The 23,568-nt window shown below is 38.9% G+C and overlaps 1 protein-coding gene and 2 long non-coding RNA genes across 3 annotated transcripts; all 3 read right to left on the bottom strand.

Annotated features, from left to right (window-relative positions):
• Positions 1-364: 364 nt before the first annotated feature.
• LOC106911842 (uncharacterized) lies at positions 365-23,361 on the bottom strand (the record flags this gene model as incomplete). Its single annotated transcript, XM_088008488.1, has 4 exons — positions 365-930; positions 10,350-10,454; positions 16,513-16,630; positions 21,179-23,361. Coding segments are annotated over 4 exons (2,670 nt in total), but the record flags the coding sequence as incomplete, so codon positions are not given.
• On the bottom strand, positions 4,870-6,534 carry LOC148157782 (uncharacterized). The gene is made up of 3 exons (XR_015764327.1): positions 6,271-6,534; positions 5,812-5,924; positions 4,870-5,172 (listed from the first exon to the last, which is right to left on the bottom strand). It is a non-coding gene; the product is annotated as an uncharacterized LOC148157782 (long non-coding RNA).
• Positions 18,693-20,448, bottom strand: LOC148157781 (uncharacterized). Its single transcript, XR_015764202.1, has 2 exons — positions 19,981-20,448; positions 18,693-19,442 (listed from the first exon to the last, which is right to left on the bottom strand). It is a non-coding gene; the product is annotated as an uncharacterized LOC148157781 (long non-coding RNA).
• Positions 23,362-23,568: the final 207 nt, after the last annotated feature.

Raw genomic sequence — 23,568 nt, 5'->3', positions numbered from 1 at the left:
TGACATTATTCAAATTGTCTTTGTTATGACAACTTGACATTAACCAAGAAATCATACTGTTTAAACTTTACCTTTAATAACATAAAGATACCTAATTTTTATAGTGCAATCAGTAATACTTTTATAACAAATTTATATCAATAATGATTCCTTGGTTAATGTCAAGTTGTCATAACAAAGACATTTTGAATAATGTCAACTTTGTATTAAAAGTGTCGTGATTTACCGAATGACACTTTATGACAACAGTCATAAATATTCATGAAGGCTTCTTCATGTGCATGACAGGTGTTATGTCATGTTTATGACGGTGTCATGACAGTCTTATTTACCCCCTTCAAATAAAGTGTTACCAATTGCGGTTATGTAAACTGAATCGAATTAGATCCTGCAGTTTATTTTTAATATGCTGTAGACTGCTGTCCTTTCTACTCTGTTATTTTACCTGACATATAACTGTAGTAACTAAGGCGGAATAAAACCCAGACTTTTATCATTTCTGCTCCCATAAACTGGGAGACTTTAAAGTAAGCTGTGGTGATCACAATTTAGTCTGATACTTCTACATTTTACACACCGGACCAGACCATTTCAATAAAGCTTGGTAGGATGGCAGTAAATTCAAGAACCAGTGATAAGTTTGGTTAATTTATCAGAGATATGTTCCTAAACAACATCAGCACATGCCTCCACAAGCTTATTTCCTTTCGTTTGAAGACAACAGTCTTTGTCAGAGATGCTCCGCTTGCATTCTTCATTTCTCCAAATGACAACTAAAGCTTGCTTGGAGTATCTGGCCTGATGAAGGCAGGACACAACTGCTACATGGGATTTACCCTTCAAACTTGTTCCATTAATGGATAAAATGGTGTCACCGATTTGAATTGTTCCTTCAAGGCTAGCTGCTCCCTTGGTGAAGATCCGGTGAACCTAAGCACAAAACAACCAGTTTTAAAGCAATTCTGACAATAGAGGGAAAAATGATTAGAAACAAAAACCACACCATATTTGTATTTTATTCTAGAGTAAATGCATTTTTCATAAACAAATCTTACTTTTCATAGACTTTATCACAGCAAAGCAATCCAGTATGTGTATGTGTCTAAAGATGATGCTATAAAACAAACATCACAGGAAACCCTGTTATTATTTATTATAGCAGTTGGACCACTGCGATCTGATTCAAGTATATGGGTCTAAACAAAAATCCATCTCTTGACTGTTGCTCTTTATTTCTTACTGATGATTGGAGTCAAACTGGAAAAAAATTCCAGTTTAGTTTTGATCAATTTTAAGCAACATGTTTCAATCTCATTACCTGAGCAATTTCAAGCCTAAAGTTTGAATATTTCTAACATTACAAACTAGCAGTATTTTTTTTTTTTCTACCGTGTCAGGTCAGACTGTGTTGTTTGAGTTTTAGGCTTGGGTGGACATTATGGACATATTGCCAGCCAGCTGTGTCATTATCCATCCATCCATCCATTGTCCTTCACCCTTGTCCCTCAGTGGGGTCGGGAGGGGTGCTGGTGCCTATCTCCAGCTCACGTTCCGGGCGAGAGGCGGGGTACACCCTGGACAGGTCGCCAGTCTGTCGCAGGGCAACACAGAGACACACAGGACAAACAACCATGCACACACACACTCACACCTAGGGGCAATTTGGAAAGGCCAATTAACCTGACAGTCATGTTTTTGGACTGTGGGAGGAAACCGGAGAACCCGGAGAAAACCCACGCATGCACAGGGAGAACATGCAAACTCCATGCAGAAAGACTGGGGCCGGGAATCGAACCCAGAACCTTCTTGCTGCAAGGCGACAGCTCTACCAACTGCGCCACTGTGCAGCCATGTCATTGTTATTATTATTATTATTATTATTATTATTGTTATTTTACATCTGAGTGGCCAAGCTTTTACTATTACACTTACACTTCTGTTTACAGCACTTTTTTCAGCCATTACAACCTTTGTTAGCATGTGATTTCAGAGCGGACTTTAACCACAACAGGAGTGGTAAGACGCTCACGCCGGTTTTAACACCTGTGTGGCAGTGACGGAGAAATGTTGCTGCTGTGCAGAACTGCAAAGGTGTGTGTTAGAATCATGGCAATCACCCAGCAAAAGGCAAAGAACTTTACACAGTCCCCCCCGCTGTATGAATAAAAGAGTGCTTGTACCTGTTACTTTTTATACTAAAAAGTCTGAGCCTGATACAAGAAGGCAGAAACTGAATCTCAACATGTAAAGCAGTGGTCCCCAAAGTCGGTCCTCGAGAGCCGGCATCCTGCATGTTTTAGGTCTCTCCCTGGTTTAACGCACCTGGATCAAATGATGTCTCATTAGAAGGCCTAAGAAGAACATTGACATGCTGAAAAGGTTGTCACTACCACCAGGGAGAGAACTAAAACATGCAGGATGCTGACCCTTGAGGAACGACTTTGGGGATCACTCATGTAAAGGATGAGAAGTATCAGCAATAATGGCTTTAGTTTTCCTAATGATTTGCTTTTTACACAGTTCTGTAAGTGAGCATTGTTCAACTCCTAAGATCTTATAGCTAGTATGTATTACTGTGCTAAGGGCATATTTTTTTTTAACCTAATACTAAGATTTCCAAACCAACAGATGAGGGAGAAGGTCAACAAAGATCCAATATATGATCTATAAAACAGGATAATCAAAGACTTATTAACTTGAAATTTTGCGAGCCTCCTTAGACAAATTACTCTTTGCTGGCCCTTTTTTGTAGGTTTTCTGAATGGCAAGTAAATTTTAACTTAATATCCAAAATAGCCCCAAGATATTTATAGTACTCTATTTCCACTGTCTGAACTGTAATTACTTATTGATTTGTTTTATGGGGTTTCTGTCTAAAAATCAATGCACATGTCCTTTGTTTTCTGTACATTTAATAAAAGAAAAGCCTTATCACAGCAGTCAACAAATTAATCGACCGCAGGGCCATGGGCATGTTCATCATCATGTAGAAGGCTAACTATCACTGAGTCATCTGCAAATTTTTATATTAACCTATTATCATGCTGGTTGCAACAGTCCTTCATGTACAAAATGTAAAGAAGAGGGGAAAAGAAAAGCTTTGTGGGGAACTGGCATCTCTCTAGACACGCATCCATTCACTCTGACTTTCTGCATTCTGGATGTTAAAAAAAAAATCAAGAATCCAGCCCACCACATTAAAGTCTAAATGAAAGTTGTTAAGAAGTTTATCAACCAAAATATGGGGCTGGATTGTGTTAAAAGCAATCAATCGATGAAAAGTCTACAAATAACAACTTAGCATGAATTTTGTTACCTTCAAGATAATGGGTGCCCAATAGATTTATTAGAAATCACTTTGGGGTTTTTTCAAATGTAATGGACATGGCAACAGAAAAGACAGCTTAAAGGAAAAGGTTTAAAGAGAAAGAAGAAGTTAAGAATAAATGACAGAAAGAAGAATGGAGAGAATACAAGATAACAGTCTGCTTTTACACCTGCATAAAGAGGACGAAAAACAAAACAGAACTGAGAAACCACAGCAAAAACATGTGCTTATCCACCTTATTCCTAGGCCCCATGAGGCTTTGTGTGATTTATGGACGCAACTTCCACTGCTAACCGGAAACGCCATTTGTTTACATTTTAGCAACTCGCTAACCGGCTTTCCACAGAGGTTCAAGGCTACAAAATATGTGGGAAGACCAACTCTCACACCTTAAATGTGGCACTATTGTTTTACTGCTGCTTACAGCTATTGAGGGAAGGGATGGCGACTTGAAGAAATGGCCGCAAATAACCTGCATACGTAGCTACTTCACTGTCTCAGTTGTTTAGGATGCAGATGCTGGTTTTCTTCTGTTGGCTTTTTGTCCACACAATGAAATGAGCACAAATAAAGCATTTTGGGTTCTCTATTGAAGTTTAGAATTTTTAGCCAAATTCTTTTTGTTTGCTTATCTGTTGGTAGACGATGAAAACTACCACTTTTGTTTTGGGAGCACATTCAAAACACACTTGCTCCGCTGATTTGCAGCGACACTCAGCATTTTTGGTTGTAATGGACTAAATAAACCTAGATTTTTGATTTTGTCTTATAGAAAAATGTTGCTGGCCATAATGATAAAGACTCAGATCATGAACTTTATTATTATTATTTTTATTTTCCGTGTGGAAGTCAGCAGGGAAAGACAAAAAAGTATCCCAGATAGCACAGAATCATTGAAACAACATTGAATCAATGTCAGCCAGAAACATTGAATCAACGTTGAACGCTGACATTGAAACAACATCGAAAGTGGTCGGTGACTTGTATGTTGAATCAACGTTAGGGTTTCAACCATTACTGACATTATATCAATGTTGATTCAACCATCATCTGTATGTCAACTTGTATGCCTATTTGTGTTGATATTACATTGAATCAGTTAGGAATCAATGTTGATTCAACCATCATCAGAACGTGGATCTGCATGCATATTTGTGTTGATTCTACATTGAATAAGTTAGGAATCAACGTTCATTCAACCATCATCTGAACGTGGATCTGCATGCATATTTGTGTTGATTCTACATTGAATAAGTTAGGAATCAATGGTGATTCAACCATCATCTGAACGTGGATCTGCATGCATATTTGTGTTGATTCTACATTGAATCAATGTTGATTCAACACTCATTTGACTGTGGATATACATGCAGATTTGGGTTGTTTTTATATTGAATGAAAGCTAAGGATTTATGTACATTTAGGTCTGATAGGTCTACATCATAACATGCCACTAAAAGTTTCTTCACTGGTGTTAAACACTATATTATTGGCAGATGATGGGTAAACTGTGTACAAAAGTTTAAAAATGACAACATGGGTTTGATTTAACATTTTATTTAAGAAAAGAGGGACAGATCTTTAAACATATTTGGTTCCTTTTTGACTGTCAAAACAACAGTCTGTTGTCCACAGAAGAACAGAGTCCATGAGGTTAAGCTTTCCCTACTAGGTATGAAGTAGGGAAACAGTACAAGTTGTGGTAACCCCAGTTTGACTCTGGTTGGCGTCACTTTGATTCCTTGCGATGTCTTCCTCTCATTCTGGCGCATAATGAAGCCACTTCTTGACAGTTTTGCTGCAGTCCTCAAGAGTCAGCTTTCGGTCAAACTGCAGAGCAACAGCTGAAAAAAATAAAAGTGAGGAAGGTGCCGGTTAGAAATATGATAAACATTTGAAAAGTTCTGAAACACAATGAAATATTAAACAGTGTACTGGTTACAGGTCTGAGAACAAATACAAACCATATAGTTCCCCATGTACACTCACTGTTAAACTAATATCTTAATCTCTCATTAATATTTATCTTAATGTTTACATATACAACTACATTTACCCATCAAGCTGCAGTATAGTGTAGGATTTACGATATTGATATTAAATCAATATTTAAAATAAAGGGCTGTTTATCAGAAAACCTAACAATAAAACTCAGGGAGGATCAGGTTTATTTAACACACCAGAGACAAATAAATAGAACAAAAGGTGATTTATAGTGTAGTTGGAAAAATTATAATTTTTACAGAATAAACTTCCATCAAATAGCTGGTTCAATCTTCCATCAACTACAAATATTTCCAAATAAGTTGATTAAATTCCTTAAAAAGTGTCTATATGCTAATAAAGATCCCACACAAGTAACAATAGTCCAGTTCAATTTAACCACTTACCAATCCAAGGATCAACAGACTGAATCAGTCATTAGCAGGTTTAGTTCAGTGTTTCACCTGCCTTACATGTTAAGTGTTTCCCTTCTGCCTCACCTGGATTGAATCTGTGGATGATTAACAACCTTCTGCACTTCTTGATGGCTGCAGACGGTCATGTAATCATCCAACTCAGCTGTTCTGGTACAGAGGCTCATTTAAGCACGTCCCTAAGCATATCATAATAAAAAGTTAAAAACAAGTGATTACTATCACAACAATTTAAAGCCCACCTGGAGCAGCCAGCCTTACACTTCCTTGTCCACCACATGCTCTCCCAGACCAAACAATAGACCCCGCCCTATTTTAAAAACTCAAATCCCACAAAATCTCACAGGATTTCATACTTAGGCCTGGAGTGGTGGGTAGGAGGAAAATAATACAAAAGGAGACATGACCTCAATTATTAAAAATATCCGTTTTGCCCCAAAATAACCAGGATTACTATGGGCACAAAACAGTGCCCTTATTTTTCAATAAACACATTTAAGATCAAAGTAATATTGAAAAACTTACCATAAAAGTGCTCAGCGGAGAATTCAATTCAGAAGCCGGTAGCAAACAAGCCAGCAGCAAAGTGGCTTTTTGGTTGGGACAAACCACAAGTGTAAAATTGGGGAGGTGGACTGTACAACTCCTAGTACAGACTTGTAGATGTTTTTGTGTCAACACATTATGCACAGTCAGTAATAATATTTACAAACAAGTAAGAAAATGTACAGAAAGGAATCACAACCCACTGTTCTCAACATGTAGTGCTTAATTTGAAACGTGATTAACCCCCACCTAGTAATAAAATGTTCTGACCCAGAGCTCAAGGAGGGGGAGGGAAGAAGGGATGAGAGGGGGTAAAGAGGAGAAGGTTGGGAGGAGCGGCTGGGTGGGGGAGGTTTGGGAGGGAGTAGGGGGAGATGAGGAGGTGATGAGGGCTGCAACAAACTGCCCAGATTGCACACAACGGTAAATCAACATTGAATTATAGTCAGAAGGGTTGATTTTTGGTTGAGGTCAACAACTGACGGTTGATCAATCATCAAACAACCATCCACCTCCAGCCAAGTAACCAATGTTGAAACTGTGTCATTGAATCAATGTTGTTTTGTGGTTGAAATCTCATGAATGAAATGCTAATGTCTGATCAACGACTGATCAATGTTGAATCAATGTTGAATCAATGTCAGCTGTTTTGCCACACCCCTTCCCCTCCTCTCCTCCTCATCATAGCTCTGGGTCAAGTTTCACCCGATTGAGGGGTAGATGGGCCCAGGTGGGGGGAAGAGAGGTGTGTGTGTGTTTTTGGCAGGTGGAGGGAAGGGGGTTGGGCGTTTGAATGGCAGGCGGTGGTGAGGGGTGCAAAAAACACCTTACATTGATTGAACACTTTGATTACTAGTTTTTCCCCAAACCTTATCCTCAAGGCAAACTGACCTGCATGCTTTCAGTTCAGCAAAACCTTGTTAATCAAATGTTAATTAAAATCATGTGTGCTGAATTAGGGAAATGCCTAAAACTTGCAGGGCAGTGTGCCTGGTGCCGGTGCTGAAAAACACTGGATTCGATGTGGCATTTCAATCAATGAATGTTAATTGGCTAGAATTGAATGGTTGTTTGATGGTTGATCCAGCTTCTGTCGTTGACCTGAACCATACATGCAACCTTTGTGATCATAATTCAACATTGAATTAACATCGTGTGCTATCTGGGTAGTTCTTCCCCAAACCTTGACGTCAATCAAACTGACCTGCGTTTTTTCAGTTCAGCAAAACCCCGTTAATCAGACGTCAATTAATATCATGTGTGTTGAATTAGGGAAATGCCTAAAACTTGTAGGGGCTGGAGGACCAGTGGTGAAACACACTGGATTCGACGTTGGCATTTCATTTATTTGATGTCAACCACAAAACAACATTGATTCAATGACACAGTTTCAACATTAGTTAATTGGCTAGAATTGAATGGTTGTTTTATAGTTGATCCACCATCAGTTGTCGACCTCAACCAAACATGCAACCTTTGTGATGATAATTCAACATTGAATTAACATATTTTCCAACAAGCCAACAGCGAAGTGGCTGTGTGTTTGGGACATCCCACTCATGTAAACGGTGGGGGTGGACCGCTCCACTCCTTGTAGTAAGTTATAGATGTTTTTGTGTCACTATATCACACACACACACAGTCAGTGAGAATTGTTATGAACAAGTAAAAAAAATGTACAGAAAGGAATCACCACCGACTATCCTCTGCAGTGCTTAATTTAAATGTGATAACCCCCACTCAGTAATAAAATACTCTGACCCAGAGCGCTGATGAGGAGGAGAGGAGGGGAAGGGGTGCGGCAATACAGCTGACATTGATTCAATATTGATCAGATGTTGATCAGACATCAGCATTTCAGTCATTAGATTTCAACCACAAAACAACATTGATTCAATGACACAGTTTCAACATTGGTTACTTGGCTAGAGGTGGATGGTTGTTTGATGGTTGATCCACCATCATTTGTCGACTTCAACCAAAAATCAACGATTCTAACTATTTTTCAACGTTGATTTAACATCATGTGCTATCTGGGTAATTTGAGTCTTGATTTATTCTCAAAGTCTTCCAACCAAAACCAAAAATGGAATGAAGGACAACCGTTGGTGTCTTCACACCTCACCTTCTCCCCTTCACAATAAAACCATACATTCGGGTGTGAAATGTATACATTGTATCCGCCACATTTGTTTATTAAACTCAAACATGTCATGTAGTTCTGGTGTTTTATACTGTCTGCTCAAAACGGCAGCTCATAACTCTGACCAGCTTCTCTGCTTTTCTCTTCTTTATTACCGTCTGTTCTTCAGAGAAACGAGCTGCTAGTAGCGCTGCTAATTGACGGTCATTCTGTTAAAAAACTAAACGATCGTGTTCCTGTCACTCCCCATGATTAAACTCACAATTCTGATCCTCTGTACTGAGCAGCTCTCTGATAGCAGTCCCTAAACAAGCTTTACTAAATATTGCATTACAACCAGGGGTGAAAGTAGTTTTAAATTCTTGGGGGTACTATGACAAAAGTGTGTGTGCCGTGTGTGTGTGTGTGTGTGTATATATATATATAGCTGTATTTTCCTCAGCCCACTGGCTGCAATGTTGACACGTTGAGATGCCATGAGACCTAAATTCTGAACATCAGCCATGGAGTGCATCCTAGTTTTTCATGGCTGGCATATAACCATTCATTTTAGTTTTTAAACAGGTTATATTGATCATGTGTCCAGACAGAGGGACAATCAGTAGCCCAGCATCATGACCTGTTTGTTCTGAAGATCCTGCAGCTTCCACTTCGTCTTCCTGACATGGCGCCTCCTCACCCTGCCTCTCATACTGATAGGAGGAACCACAGAGCTCTATTAATTTAAAAGAACATCTTCTGAAGTTGGGATATTTTCCTCCAACAGGTTCCAGAGGAATCACCTCAAACCAGATGTTGGACTGGATTTTATTTCAATGTCATTTGTGAATGTTAGATTCTCATTTTCAACAGTGAAACAACAAAGGTTGAAAATGGTTATCAAGTCTCATCAACATCAATATTTCCACTAAATAAGAGGCAAAAAAAAAAAAGTTTGAGAGGAAAAGCCTGTCAGACTCTGAGCTCAAAGCAAAATGCCCAAACTATTTTCTTAAATATTAGACAATTAATTTAATTTCACATAATTACTGCAGAAGCCATTTGTCTGTTAAATACTTAATGAAACATATTTACCGTGTTTGATGTTTGTTGTGAATGATGTATACTCACAGACTAACGAGATAATCCAAATGGTGGTGGGCCCACATGGGTTTGCCCATGTAGGGCCCGCGTAGGCTGTGGCCCTACATGGGCAAACCCATGTGGGGCCACCGTGGAACCCGCGGACAAACCCATATGGGACCCATATGTCAGTCCTCCTTTCCCCCATATGGGGCCCACCACGCAGGGCGTGTTGCACCCCGGCTCTAGTAAAGCACGAACAGTTCAGAAACAATATGAAATGAGAAAAAAGCAATTTATTAACTGATTAAGTCGTGTTTTAGATTGCTCTTGAAAAACTAATCAGTCACGGCTGTTTAGTGGGTGCACTCACGCCTGCACAGTGAACCCACTGATTTTCTACAGCAGACAGCCGCTCGCTTCTCTTGCAGGTACTGCGTACCCCCACTAAATCTTTTAGGGGTACGCAGTACCTGACCATACCCGCTTACTTTCACCCCTGATTATAACTGAAAAGAGAGATGTAACTTCCCTACAAATTACAGTGAAATACTGCTACTTCAGGTGGGAGCCGGAATTAAGACCCATAATCATTTCCCCAGTAAGCCTCTCGGGAATAAGGTGGATATAACAATAACAACTACATCATCACTGAAAAGGGCATAGTACAACTTAAAACAAGATGTATTTAGTGGAAACTGCAGTCCAACATAGAGTGTATCTGAAAACACCTGTGTGTGGGTATGTATAGGTGTGTGTGCAGTATTTAAGCGTTTTATTTTGTCTCATGATAAGGACATTTGCACAAGTCATTCAGCTGTTCAACTCATATAGATAATTTCTGGGCACTTACAGTTATTTTCTTCTGATCAATGTCGGCACCACCAGAAACACTAAAGCCAAGTCCTGCACCCTCTTCTTTATTCAGGACAACCAGCAGAGTATTGTTGCTTATTACCTACAAATATAACATCAACAATAGAGAGGAGACAATGTGATTAGAAATAAAGAAAAGGTTAAAGTATGATTGAAGAGATGTAAAGTAAAAATAGAAAGACCAGTCACTTATGCTGGAAAGGCACTGATTGAGAATGACATCACATTTGCTCATTAATATTCATAAGGGCACTGTTTGCCTGGTTGTTCAGACAAACAGTGCAAACTTAGAATGGCAGCATTTGAAAAGCATAGTTATAACTTTGGAAGTTGACAACGTCCCGGAAGCTTCATTTCAACATACTTCAATAATGAAACGCACCATAGAATAACTATATGGTGGTTCAAATGTAGAGGACTCAGTGGAAGAAAAGAAGGCAGTGTTGGTAGAAAGCACTCACTAGCACAAAGTTATTTAGGCCTACTTAGCCAAGTTCCTGGTCAGGAAGACAGGCGGGTAAAAATATCAGTGTATTGCAAATATATTTTTTTTTTCAAAATCAATGTACCGTATTTTCATAACAGCTGGTTTTCATGCAGCTGGTTCGAAGCATGGTTCCATGCGGCTTATAGTCCGGTGCGGCATATATGTGGATTTTTCTTCAACCACCAGGGGGCTCTTTAGCAGGAAGTGAATCATTGGAAGTCAAAATTGGAAATAAAAGAAGAAATTGCCCATTAAAATTGAATTTAATAGGGAATTGAAATTTGAGAATGTTGTTGATCAGTTAAATAGCATTGAGGGGAAAAAGAAGATTTTTCGTTTTTTACATAATACTGAGATCATTATGAGAATTTCAGGTATAGATATTAGGATCCAATAGATGGCAGTAGTGCAACAATAATGGAAATAACGATGCAAGCTGCCGTTGAAATCTAAAGAAGCAGAAGAAGAAGAAGAAGAAGAAGAAGAAGAAGTAGAAGAAGAAGAAGAAGAAGGCACCCATTTTCATTTAGCACATGCTAGTAAGAAGATTTTTCTCTTCAAACTCATATGCCGTCATAATCAGTTCAGTTAGATCTAAACTTGGCAACTTTTTCTTTTTCAACCATAATAAATGTGATATTCAATTGACCTGTTATGACTCAAATTTTGGGTGTCTGCCCCCCTCTGCTGCGTGCTGCTGCATCGTTGTGGAAAACCTAGAGCGGCAGATATCTGCGGCTTATAGTCCGGTGCGACTTATATGTGTATGTTTACTGTGTTTTTTTTTTTTGTTTTTTTTGTTTGGGAGGTGCGGCTAATAGTCCGGAAAATACAGTAAATTTGGAAAAGATCAGCTAGATAGCCTGTCTCACCATGGTGTTTCACCAATGAAACACTGATAATATCAGTGTTTCAATATCAGTGATATTGTCACTATATCAGTGTAACATGAAACAGCTTGATATGAAGTTATCTTTGTCTTGAGCTTACATGCAGTGGACAAACGTCTATTTAGTGAACATTACATTGTGCATATTACATATTAATAATCTAAATCAGCAGAGCAGGCAGTCTCTGATACTTGGTGGGAGTGGCCATTGCCGTCTGGGGCGCCGTGGTGTCATGACCAGTGTAAACTTTCTCACTCGTCATGGCACCAGTGTAACCTTCCTGGCTTGGTTGTTTGTCACCTTCTTCACTAATATGACACAGGTTAAATCACTCTTCACAATCTGACTTCTAACTGCATGCAAGTGGCCCCACAGCTCCACCAGCATTCCTCAGAATTCTTTTTCATTTTTTTTAGATGTGATCATATAATTTAAAACAGTAAAACAGTTAATTCCTCAAAAGCAAAACAAAACATTCTTATTCCATAAATCATTCAAAAATAACATTCAACAACACAAAACAGCAAAACAACAGACAACCCCCATAGCAGTTAACAGTTACAATATTCACAAAACAAATTTTTTAAAAATATAGTCATTAATTTATAATTTGAACCCACCTAGTACGACACAGAATAAATCACTCTTCACAATGTGACTTCTAACTGCATGCAAGTGGCCCCACAGCTGAAAAACAGAAGAAGACACAGTTAGCGTCGTGACCTAGTGGTCAGCCACGAACACCAACTGGCGCAGCTCCCACTCATAGGGTTATATTTCTCCATCCCAACCATGAGAAAACTTTAAGGTTCTCTTTGCTGGTTAGATGTTCTTTACAGTATTTTGTTAATTGTTGAACTAGAAAAATATGACCCTAAGTAAAAAAAAGTAATGAAGAGCTGCTTCACTAGCACATACGTCCACCAGCATTCCTCAGAATTCTGGTAGGGGAAATCATGAGAGCACCTGAAGGACCCATTGCATGCAGTTACTCATCACACCACAAGGTGGTTCTAAACATATGCATAGATTAAAAATCTAATTATAAATGCATACTATTGTTATTATTATTTTGGGTAAAATTCACATACACATACATTCACACTTTTCTCTCTGTTAACCAGCTGCTTCGCTCCTGATTGTGGAAATGTACATCATAATTCCTCTTCTTTTATACTCTAACATCCTGAATATGCTTTCTGGCATATTCATGCACATTGTACTACAGACCTTCCAGCTGCCTTATATAGGCATTTCCAGCAGCGGTTAGTTATTTTGTAAAATAATCTACTGCTGTGAGAATGAAGTGATTCCCACACTTCATTCCACACCCAAAAAGGGCCCCATTATGTCCACCCCAATTGCTGCATAGATTTACCTGTTGGGAACTGCTGGAACTGAGACCTGGATTGCCCCTGTGATCTATTACAAGTGGTGCAAAGGTCACAACATATGCAAAAGTCCTCCACATATTTCTTTAGTCAACCCCAGTAAAAGGCTTGGCTGAGGTATGGGAGAGCCATTAGGCATTTTTCCACTGGCAAGTCATCACTAACCAGTTAATGAGTGGCTTGGTTCATCCCCAGCCGCTTCTCCATTATATGGTATTTTCCTCACTATGATGGGCAGGCTGTGAGCGCACAGCACCTGTGGTCAACTCTCAGCTGATGCTTACAGCAACACTTAGCAAAAAAAACCTTAAAGTTGTGGTTCTGATGGACCCAAATAAACTCAGATATTTTATTATGTCTTATTGAAATTAATTACTGGCCCAAACATAATAATAAAGACTCAGATCAGCTGATTATTTCGCTGTACGTATAAATATAATTACATTCTGACTTTATCTTTTAAAATGTACAACCTTTTGGATTTAGGTAATGCAGTCAAAATATGCAAACCAATAGCCACGCATTAACTTTATTATGCATATTTTTTTTAAATCCAAAGGAAAAATAAAATTCACATCACAAGCTAATATTATGTAGTTCCTATGTTTTACACAGTCGGCACAAAACTGTAGCTCCAACAGAACTCTGACCATAGCTTCACCATTTCTCTCTTCTTTATTGCTGCCTATTCTCCACAGACCCATGAACCTCCATGAACCCCCCTGAGAACGCTTTTCCGCAGTGGTTTCAGAACTAAAATCTTCATTTGTGTGGCTGGTTCAGTCCAGGGCCCCTCCAGGACACCATCTAACAACTGCAGCACCACAAATTTGACCTCACAGTCCCTTAGATTTTGGAAACAATGAAGCCACCTCCTCCATTGGTGGAGGCTGTTATGCCTCCATCTACAATATAACTGTCAATAAGTCAGGGACTTGTCTCTGCTCTGTAGACCAATCTGCAGCTGCCATCACTTTCAGCTCTGTGCACTCAGGACTGGTTGCCTCACCTCCTCTATTTTGCCGTGATCAGCTCTATATAGTTCCTGCTCCTTGGATTCCAGCCAGTCACAGTAGTGGCAGCTGTCCTCACAGCAGAGCCATTGGGACAGGACATGGTGATCCCCTACTCTGTGTGTGACCATAAACTCATAGTGCTCTAGCTCTGCCATCCACTGAGCCTTTTGTCCCTCTGGTTCTTTAAAGGTCATCATTAGTGATGCATGTTCGGTGCATACAGTGAATGAGCAGCCACACATATAATATTTAAAATGGTAGGTACCCAAAACAACAGTTAACAGCTCTTTGTGGGTGACACAATACTCAAACAGGTCTCACCTGTGACAGGACCATCCCTAAACCCACACCGCTTGCATCCAGGAGGAAGGGTAACTGTTGCTCAGGCAGTGGCAAAATGGGTGCACTTGTGAGGGCTCGCTTCAGGGAAGCAAAAGCCCCTTCACAGTCCTGTGACTTCTGTAGCTGGAATGGAGGGGCAATACATGAAAACCCCCACACAAACCTCCAGGGTGCCAGCCAAAGAAAATGTTTAAGCTGTCTCTGATCCAAAGGTGTAGGCTGCTCAATGGTAACTGACACATTTTCTTAAGGAGTTACAATCTCTTCGCAGCCTATGTTGTGGCCTAGAGAAGTTAGGAATCTACTCTTATCAGAATAAGAGTAGATTCTCTTAGCCTGGCACCTCTAATGTTCTCCAGCACTCTGCATAGTGCTCTCAATCAAAAGAGTCCCCATGAGGCACACAGAACACCAGAAAGTCTGTGTGTGACAACACCCGCTCCATCAGATGTTCAAATGTGATGAGTGCATTACACAAGTCACCTTAAATTGCCACAGTCCTTTGCCTTTAGGGAAAGCAGTCAAGAATTACATGTCTAAGGCGAGGGAAAACTGCCAGAGGCTGCTTCTTAAATCTAGAGAAGATAACCAGGAAGTTCCTGCCACCAAACCCAGGCATTTGTCCACAAGTGAAAGGTGTTATGAATCTTTCCTGGTATTCCATTGTATTTTTTCTCAGATGGTGGTGTGTTGCTGCGCTCCTATAATTAATGACGCTTTTAACTCACATTCAGTTTGTTGTTCATCTGTCGGTGAAGATAAAAGGGAGTTGAGTTTTTGTAATTTTGACAAAATCTTTAAAGTCTGACATTTGCCTTGAGAGAGGTATATCCATTCAAGACCAAGACCAGGAAAAAATTAGTTGAAAACATTCTTGAGCCCAAGACCAGCCTCACAGCTTCAATTCCTGGTACACAGGTCTGAAGGCGACAGCGCTCACACAAAGTGATTCTGTGTAAATTCAGTCTGCATATCAAGCAGTATGTGAACATGAGTTCTCCTAGTCAGGCTCTCCGCATCGTTCCTCAACGCCCAGAGATTCTCTTTCACGTCTCCATAGACCACTCAATTGTTTGTAAGAGCTCTGGTCAGAAACACTGGCCGAACTGCCAGTGCGCTCCTCAGTGAGCTCATCAGAATGCCTCAGCTGGCCATCTCAGCAGGATCCAGTAGCAGTAAACCGGACTGAACATCGTTGAAGAGCTCTTTGACTCAGCAACCAGCTGGTCACAGCTGGCAGTATTTCGAACTGAGCCCTGAAATCTTCCCAGTCCGATTTACCTTCATAAATCGGACTGGGATTTATGAAGGTAAACCATGTGTTTTTATCCCACATGGTCTGCTTAGTCCATCGACAACACCATCTTTGTTTCCCTCCATGGCGCTGGGTCATGAGGCTTCTGAAGGAGTGATAGTCAGACCCTCCACACCACTTGGGATTGAGTTATCTATGGAGCATGGCTCTGTCTTCACCTTGGCACTGACATCATGGCCACCCAACCACTGCACAGTCCTCGGTCCTTTCTCTTCAATCCTAACATGCACTGGATTATCCATGGTAACATTACATCAGACTATGACTACCACACCGTAAAAGGTAAGGTTGCACTTGTAAACAGATTTTGAAATCTGTTTCAGATCTGTATAGACAGAGTAGCTGCAAAGCTTTCTCTGTCTATATGTTGTAACTTATAGCAAGAATGAATGTTTTTTTATTACGCAGTTATTGTGGGTCACAGCCATGCCGTACAGAGACAAACTCAGAAATTATTATTTAAATTTCCTCCACTATCTTTTCTGTCCTGCATTGTCATAAACTGCTGGGAACATCTAATTACAGAACTGCTGTAGGAAATATCACTATACAAATGCCATTGGAACAGTAACCATGGAACATGCAACCGTACTTTCAAATAGGTGAACTGAGGTTGAGAGTAGCCTTTATTAGGTTTACAGGCCTCTGTCTACATAAGTCTGATCTACAGGGAACAGGTAAATTCTTCTTTAACATTACCTCTGAGTGGGCCTTGGTCTCTTCCAGCAGACTCATCACATATGACTGAGCTGTCAGGGAGGTAAGCAATGTTTGCAGCTTACGCTGACTTACAGGATATTCCACCAACTCCTTCAACCTGAAGAAAACAAGAATCACATTGAACAGATTTAGTATACAGTAAGTTTTACATGATATTCATATGTTTTGTCTTGATGCATACATACAATAATCTGAGAAAGACCACAACAAATTCTGTTTGTTTGCTGCCATTTATAATTACTGGGAGAATTGTTTTTATTACAACAATGCTGCCATTGTTGTAATAAACAACAATGGCAGCTTGAAAACATAAAAAGCTATGTTTTATTTAGCTTAAATAAATCTAAATAAAAGGCTTAATAGACTCTATTACTCTCAGTCCACTAAAGTTCAGGATTCACAGACGACTCCATGACAAAGAGCTGCCCAGTCACAAAATGGGGTGAAAAATCCCCAATCAGAAATGAACTGTTAAAAGGGGAAAAAATACTTTCTAACCACATATTTTAAAATCTACAATTCTGTTGTCACTTCTTAGTTATGCAAGACAAAGTTTTTTTGCCTTTGTCTTGCATATATTTCAGTTAGATTTTTTGTGCTTTTTCACTTTTCTGTTATTCTTTTTTTGTTTTGTTCTTGCTAATCTACTTGGTTATTTTGCATACCTGAAAACAACTCCATACTGCTTTCCACTCCACCTCTATTTACTTGTCTGCTCTGATGTTTGTTTTGTATACGCTAATTGGTGAAAATATGTGTATGCATTACCATGAAGATTAAAATGGGAGAGAAAAAAAACCCTTTCAACACATGGAGGATGTTTTGTCAATGGGAATTTCACTGTAGAGTATCCTTGAGATTCTTAAAAAGTGCTATACCAGTCTGATGTCTTGTCATTGCTTAACCTTATCTCACAGACATAATAAATTTTCCAGAATTTTTTCCAAATCATGTAGAAATAGTAAAAATTCTACATATAATCAAAATATGAATAAACATAAGAAAAATTACAGACCTGTCTTCTATTTTAATTTTTAAATTAAAATCTCAAGTAATTCTTTACCACAATAAAGGGTGACAAAATAAAAACTACTGGTGACAATTAGAGGTGTGCCAATCGATTAGCCACCAATCATGATCAGTCGATTTCCGTGAAAAAGTGTATGATCGGTGATCACCGATCATTCTCTTGTTCCCAATCACAAAACTCGATCACCAAGTATTTACTTCACAGCCTGCAGAGGCCAGTGTGCAGCACATTTCCCCCTTTCCTTCAAATTGCAGAGTTTGGTGGGTTATTGAGGCTCACTGCAGGAAAAAAAAGACTACTGCAGATTTTTCAGCAGGACAAAAAGACATCCGGAGAAGTCAGACAGCAGGTAAAGCAGCGCACAACTACCAACACTCACTTAGAAGAGCAAGATGGTCAGAAACTAAGCAAATAACCCGAAAAATAACTGAAATAATTGAGCTAGCAGTGGAAGACGCTGTGTTCTGCTCTCGCTGTTGGACTGGGACGTTCCTATTTCACAGAAATTTCACATTCAACCTCCAGTGGACTCTCACATTGAATGTCTGCTTAAAGTTGCAGCAAATGCAATCTGCATTTGACATTGAATTAATGATTTATTTTATTACTTGACATTATTTGATATAGGCAGTGTTGTGAGATTTATTTGACTTGAATTTAAGGTACTGAGAACCTTACTGTTAAATATTATTTTACTGACTGCAGGTTTTTCAGTTGTCCTTTTGACTGAATAGCTGCTGTATTGTGCCTGCAAGTATTTTACAAGTTTTGGTAACACTTTATTTGAAGTGGTGTGAATAAGACTGACACTGTCATAAACATGACATAACACCTGCCATGAACATAAGTAAGTCTTCAAGAATATTTATAAAGTGTCATTCGGTAAATCATAACTTTTAATACAAAGTTGACATTATTCAAAATGTCTTTGTTATGACAACTTGACATTAATCTAGACAAAATGTCTTCGTTATGACAACTTGTCATTAACCAAAAAAATCATGATCTGACATAAATTTGTCATAATAGTAGTCATAATGATTTAATTATTACACTAGCAAAACCTTTAACAAAACAATGATTAATATTTCCACTCCCTGAAATAAAGTGAAACAAGTAGGACAAGCAATAAAGATTTCATTAGGCTTTATTACACTGTCAAATGATTTAATAACAGACTCATTAACAATTTCTTTTACATCAAGTAAAGTGGAACAAATAGCACCAGTTATGAATAAGTCATTAAGTGTTATTACAGTGTCATTAAGTAAAGTGAAACAAGTAACAGTTATGAAGATGTCATTAAGTGTCATTAATATTAACTTTTACCTCAAGTAAAGTGAAACTAGTAACAACAATTATAAAGATGTAATTTAGTGTTATTACAGTGTCAAATACTATGCTAATAGAGTCATTGATATTAAGTCTTACCTCAAGTGAAGTGAAACACACTGGACTACTTATAACTACCATCATAACTGTAGAACAAACCCTTTGTACATTGAAATAAAACAAAAGATAACTTGTTCTAAGATAACAGAGGGTTTAACGTCTGGTCATTATATTGAAATACTGATTGAATAACTAAAACAGAATTACTTATTCTTTAACTTAAGAAAATAGGTTCTTTCAACAGTAAAATTTTTTACTTTGATTATGTCAGCCATCTCCTTCGTAAAAGCCTTCCTATAATGCTCTGAAAATGCTCTTCTTGTCTTCATTTCCCGGAAGCAGCTCTTCGAAGGTGTCCAGAAATCCTCAGAAATTACAGCTGTTCTTGCAATAGTTAATCATGGTGAAAGCCTTTTCATTAATTCAAACTTGGTGAATCTCTTCTGGATATTCTCGTAGTCTGTGATGACTCAATTCATTGTGGTCACTTTAAAAAAGAACAAAAACAAAAAACAATGTCATCATATTCCAGCATTTATTTAATTACCATTCCAAAAATGTCCCTTGCTGCACACTGTCAGAATGGTAGACTGGCAGGCAAATGTCTAGTTAACATGACTGGTTGTTATAAAGTGCAATACAATTATTTCTTAATACAAGTAGCATAATAACTGGAGCTGAACAAAATTATTCTGATCAAATATTTGTCTTGCAGAAGTTCAGACAGACTCCCACTGTTGTTATCCAGATTGCATCATTTAATGTATAGTTTTAGGCAGGAGTGTATCTTTTTACTTAATGAGCATTCTAAATTATTTCTAACCAGATACTCTGACTTATGGTTATTTGCAAGAAGCTTATTAATATATTTATTTATTAATATATTTAACACCAGTTTTTAGTTGTCTAAAACGTAACTTATTAACTCAACTGGTGAATGTTGATTCCTGCTCCCCCTTCCACACTTACCTGGCCCCTCCCACCCCACTTCACATGGTGAAAATATTAACACAAAAATGACTTACCTAATTTTCTTGGGGAATATTTCATCAACTTCTTTCTCTGGTGGCTGGTCCTCATTATCATCCACACTCATACCATGTCTTCATTAGCTAACTTTGTGTGTAAAAAGATTTGTGCGTGTGTAAAATATTTTGTGCGTGCGTAACAGGATTTGTGCGTGTGTAAAAAGATTTGTGCGTTTGTAAAAAGATTTGTGTGTGTGTAAAAATATCTGTGCGTGTGTAATACTGGATTTGTAAACCTTAAAAATAAAATAAACCTTCTCCTACACCTATACATGTTGAATAAGTACACACAAATCACCTGGTATGCACACACAAAACTGCATTTACACACAGATCCGGTTACGAGTGCGCAACTATTTTTGAGACTCATTTCACGCTTCCGGGAGCTCCCAGGTTTGTGTGTAGATGGTGCGTTTACATGCTAGTAAAAGCTGGGACATCTGAGTTTTGCTCTGAGTCTAGTGTTTTTATCCTCTGCCGTTTCTCACTGTGCTTGTGCCGAAGTGGCAAATATTTTAGTTCGTGGAAAACGGAATACATCAGCACTTCCTTTTAATATCCTAAAATAATTTACAGATAAATTGTGCATTTTTGAGCGGTACAGGAGACTAAGTGGTCTGAAAAGCAACCACTGGGTGGCGGAATGGTTCGCTGGCCGGAAAAATAGCCAGGCAAACCCAGAAACAAGACGGAGCGTCCCGGTGGTCTGTCCTCTGAAGTAAGTAGGAACTAAACCTGCAGGCTTTGCCCTCCGATTATAATGAGACATGGAGTAATTATAAATGATTTCAGGTTACGTTTAATATGTCTGGTATTTGATACTCTGCCCTCCTCATGTTTCATGTTTAATGGTTGTTTTATTTATCATATTTGTCTACTTTTTTTCTTCTTAAATTTTGAAATTGGCATTGTGACATTGTATGTGTTTTGTAAAATCTTCTTCCTTGAAAATCAATAAAGATAAAAAAATACAATAAAAAATACTAGAAATTGCACATGAACTTGTTTTATTTTTCTCCTACATAACTTTATTGTTATATTTTGGTGTTATATATGTTATAAATCTTTGAAAGTAATCATTGCATATGTAACTCATAGCAGAACTGACATAACTTTGTTCATTTATGCAGTGGCCTTTATTTCTGGTCATGGTGTCTGTTAAATTAAGTTAAATAGTTTAGAATTAAGTTCTCACCTGATAGACCAGCCAGGCCGTCTGGTGTCTGTAGATCCCTGAGGAGTGTCCTCAGAAGTTGCATCATCACCACTGCTAAGCATTGCAGCTGGTGATAAACAGTCGGTCATGTTGGCTTTTGGAGCAACAGTTAAGCAGACGCTGGGATAATTTTTATTACCAGCTGTGGTATTTCCTCCACTGAAGTCATCAGTGCATAGTTTTCCTAAATTGGGCATACAAAGAGCCCTAGACTGATGCACCATCCTGGTGGAAAGTCTGCCATGTTTCCTTCGCAGCACCACAAGGTTGTGTGATATGGTTCCATCTGGGGCGTTCTGATTTTCATTCCCTGCAGATTTTCTCAGAGGTGGGGAGAGGGATGCTACTGATGTCAAACAGTTGTAAGAGCTGTTATTTCTTTGGTGGCCATGCCAGTCAACAGAGTTAACCGAGTCCATATATCCAGAGATCCTCTGGTTAAGTGAGGCTGTATATGGTACTGCAAAAGTATGAACATCACTGCTTTTAGCCACAGGTTTATCCAAGTTGGCAAGGCTTTCATAGGACTTTATTTTATGTCGAACAGAAAAAGGCTTGTAGCCTGCAGACAGGGTGACTTCCTTGTATAAGCCCCACCTTTCCATGGTTTGACAGTTTGGTCTAGAGGTGCTGAATTTCAGGGTCTCTCCTGACACCAAAACTTGACTTGGTTTCGGGTCATCCGCTGTGGTTAGCTGAGCTTTTTCAGTGTAATCAAAGCCTTCACTTTTGGTCATGCCATTATTTATTTCACCCCTGGAAGTGGGAGAAAGTTTAGATGCTAATCTTGCACATGTTTTGATTTTAGAGTCTTTATTGGGTTTTGAAGTTGTTTCTTTATTATATTTAAATAGTGGTGATATGAGACCAAGCACGGGAGAAAACTGAAGTTTCATGAATGTCTTCTGGGTAATAGAGGGGCATGGCTGCTCTAGTGATAAGACTGATGATTTGGAACAAGAAATTATATTATTTTCTTTGGCACATTGTACAGTTTGAATGGTGCTTCCAGAGAGTCCATGCTGAACTGCATTGTGCATTCTGGACATGCACAATGCAGAGGGGCTGGACATGATTGCAGTTGGTTGAAATTTGGTAAACTCTTTCAAGGCAATATATGTGTCCAAAGGTAGGAGGCTTTCACTTCTATATGCTTTCGGTTGAGTTTCTTCCTGTGCAATACTGATACTTTGAATACTTAACACATTTAATTTTGGAGGGCCAGCTGCCAGTTGATGTTCAACTTTCTCACTTTCTGCAGGACAGTCTGAATCATTAAGTGGATTTAAATCAGACATGTTCTTAAAAATGAAGATAGCTTCTGCTTTATCTTTCAAGACGTGATTATTAAAGTCAGAACCTCCAGAATGTGATCCACCACTGGAATCTGAAGTCTTGGATTCAGCGGAAGAAGTGTGTGTACTCAGATTCCCACAAAAGTTTGAGGACTGTGATTCATCTCCAGAAACACCGGAAAGAACCTGAGTGATGCCAGCATCTGCCTGGGAGAGACTTCTTTGTGTGAGACAAGTGTTCATTTGGGTACAGTTAATGGGGCTCTCTCCATCTGGTCCATGTCCTGTCTTGGTGGATACATGGCATGATGGCTCTGCAGAGGTAGGATGTGTTATTTGATAAAGCTCAGAGTGCAGACATGCAACAGTAGAGCTCTTTTCATCTGATGGTAATTTAGACAAAGCCTGATCTGGATCTCTCAAACATTCTGAAGTAGTCTCATCAGCTACTTCACTTCCCAGTCTATTGTTGTCAGGGACAGATTCACTCACTGAAGCACCTATGTTTTCTTTTGTACACACATTTTTGGAAACATTATGTTGAACACAGATGCTGACATCCTCCAGCTGGGCTGCAGAGTGTTTGCATGACGTAAATGAGTCAGAGAATATTTTACAAGGGGATTTGTATTCATCTAAAGAAATCCTGCCTTCAGATGAGACATCAATTATTTTTGTGATGGCTGGTTGAAATTCACTTCCAGTTTGGGTTGAACTCTTGGATTCTCCTGAGTTTCTCCATGTAGTTATAGCAGGTGTGTCCTGCACAGACTGGTTATGGTTCCATCTTGTAACTTCATCACTTGCTCCGGGTGATGGCCTGGACAGCCGTTCTACAACTGAGATCAACAAGGAAAAAGCACCTGAGTCAGATCAATCAAACAACGGTTGAAACCATACGTCTATATACAAAAGACACATTTTTCTCACAGTCTGAAGTTAAATCAGACCAAACCTCTCATGTGTCAGTTTTCAAAAATAACTTTCATTTGCTAAATGCCACAAGAATGATGTGCCACAACAACAGGTTGACAGCTGACGTAACAAAATAATCTGTTACAGAACTAAATCAGA

The sequence above is a fragment of the Poecilia mexicana genome, unplaced genomic scaffold, assembly GCF_051168715.1.
Source record: "Poecilia mexicana isolate PSO_F unplaced genomic scaffold, ASM5116871v1 scaffold_9, whole genome shotgun sequence".
Taxonomy (NCBI): domain Eukaryota; kingdom Metazoa; phylum Chordata; class Actinopteri; order Cyprinodontiformes; family Poeciliidae; genus Poecilia; species Poecilia mexicana.
The sequence above is the reverse complement of the archived record's forward strand: the minus strand, read 5'-3'. Positions and strand labels throughout refer to the sequence as shown.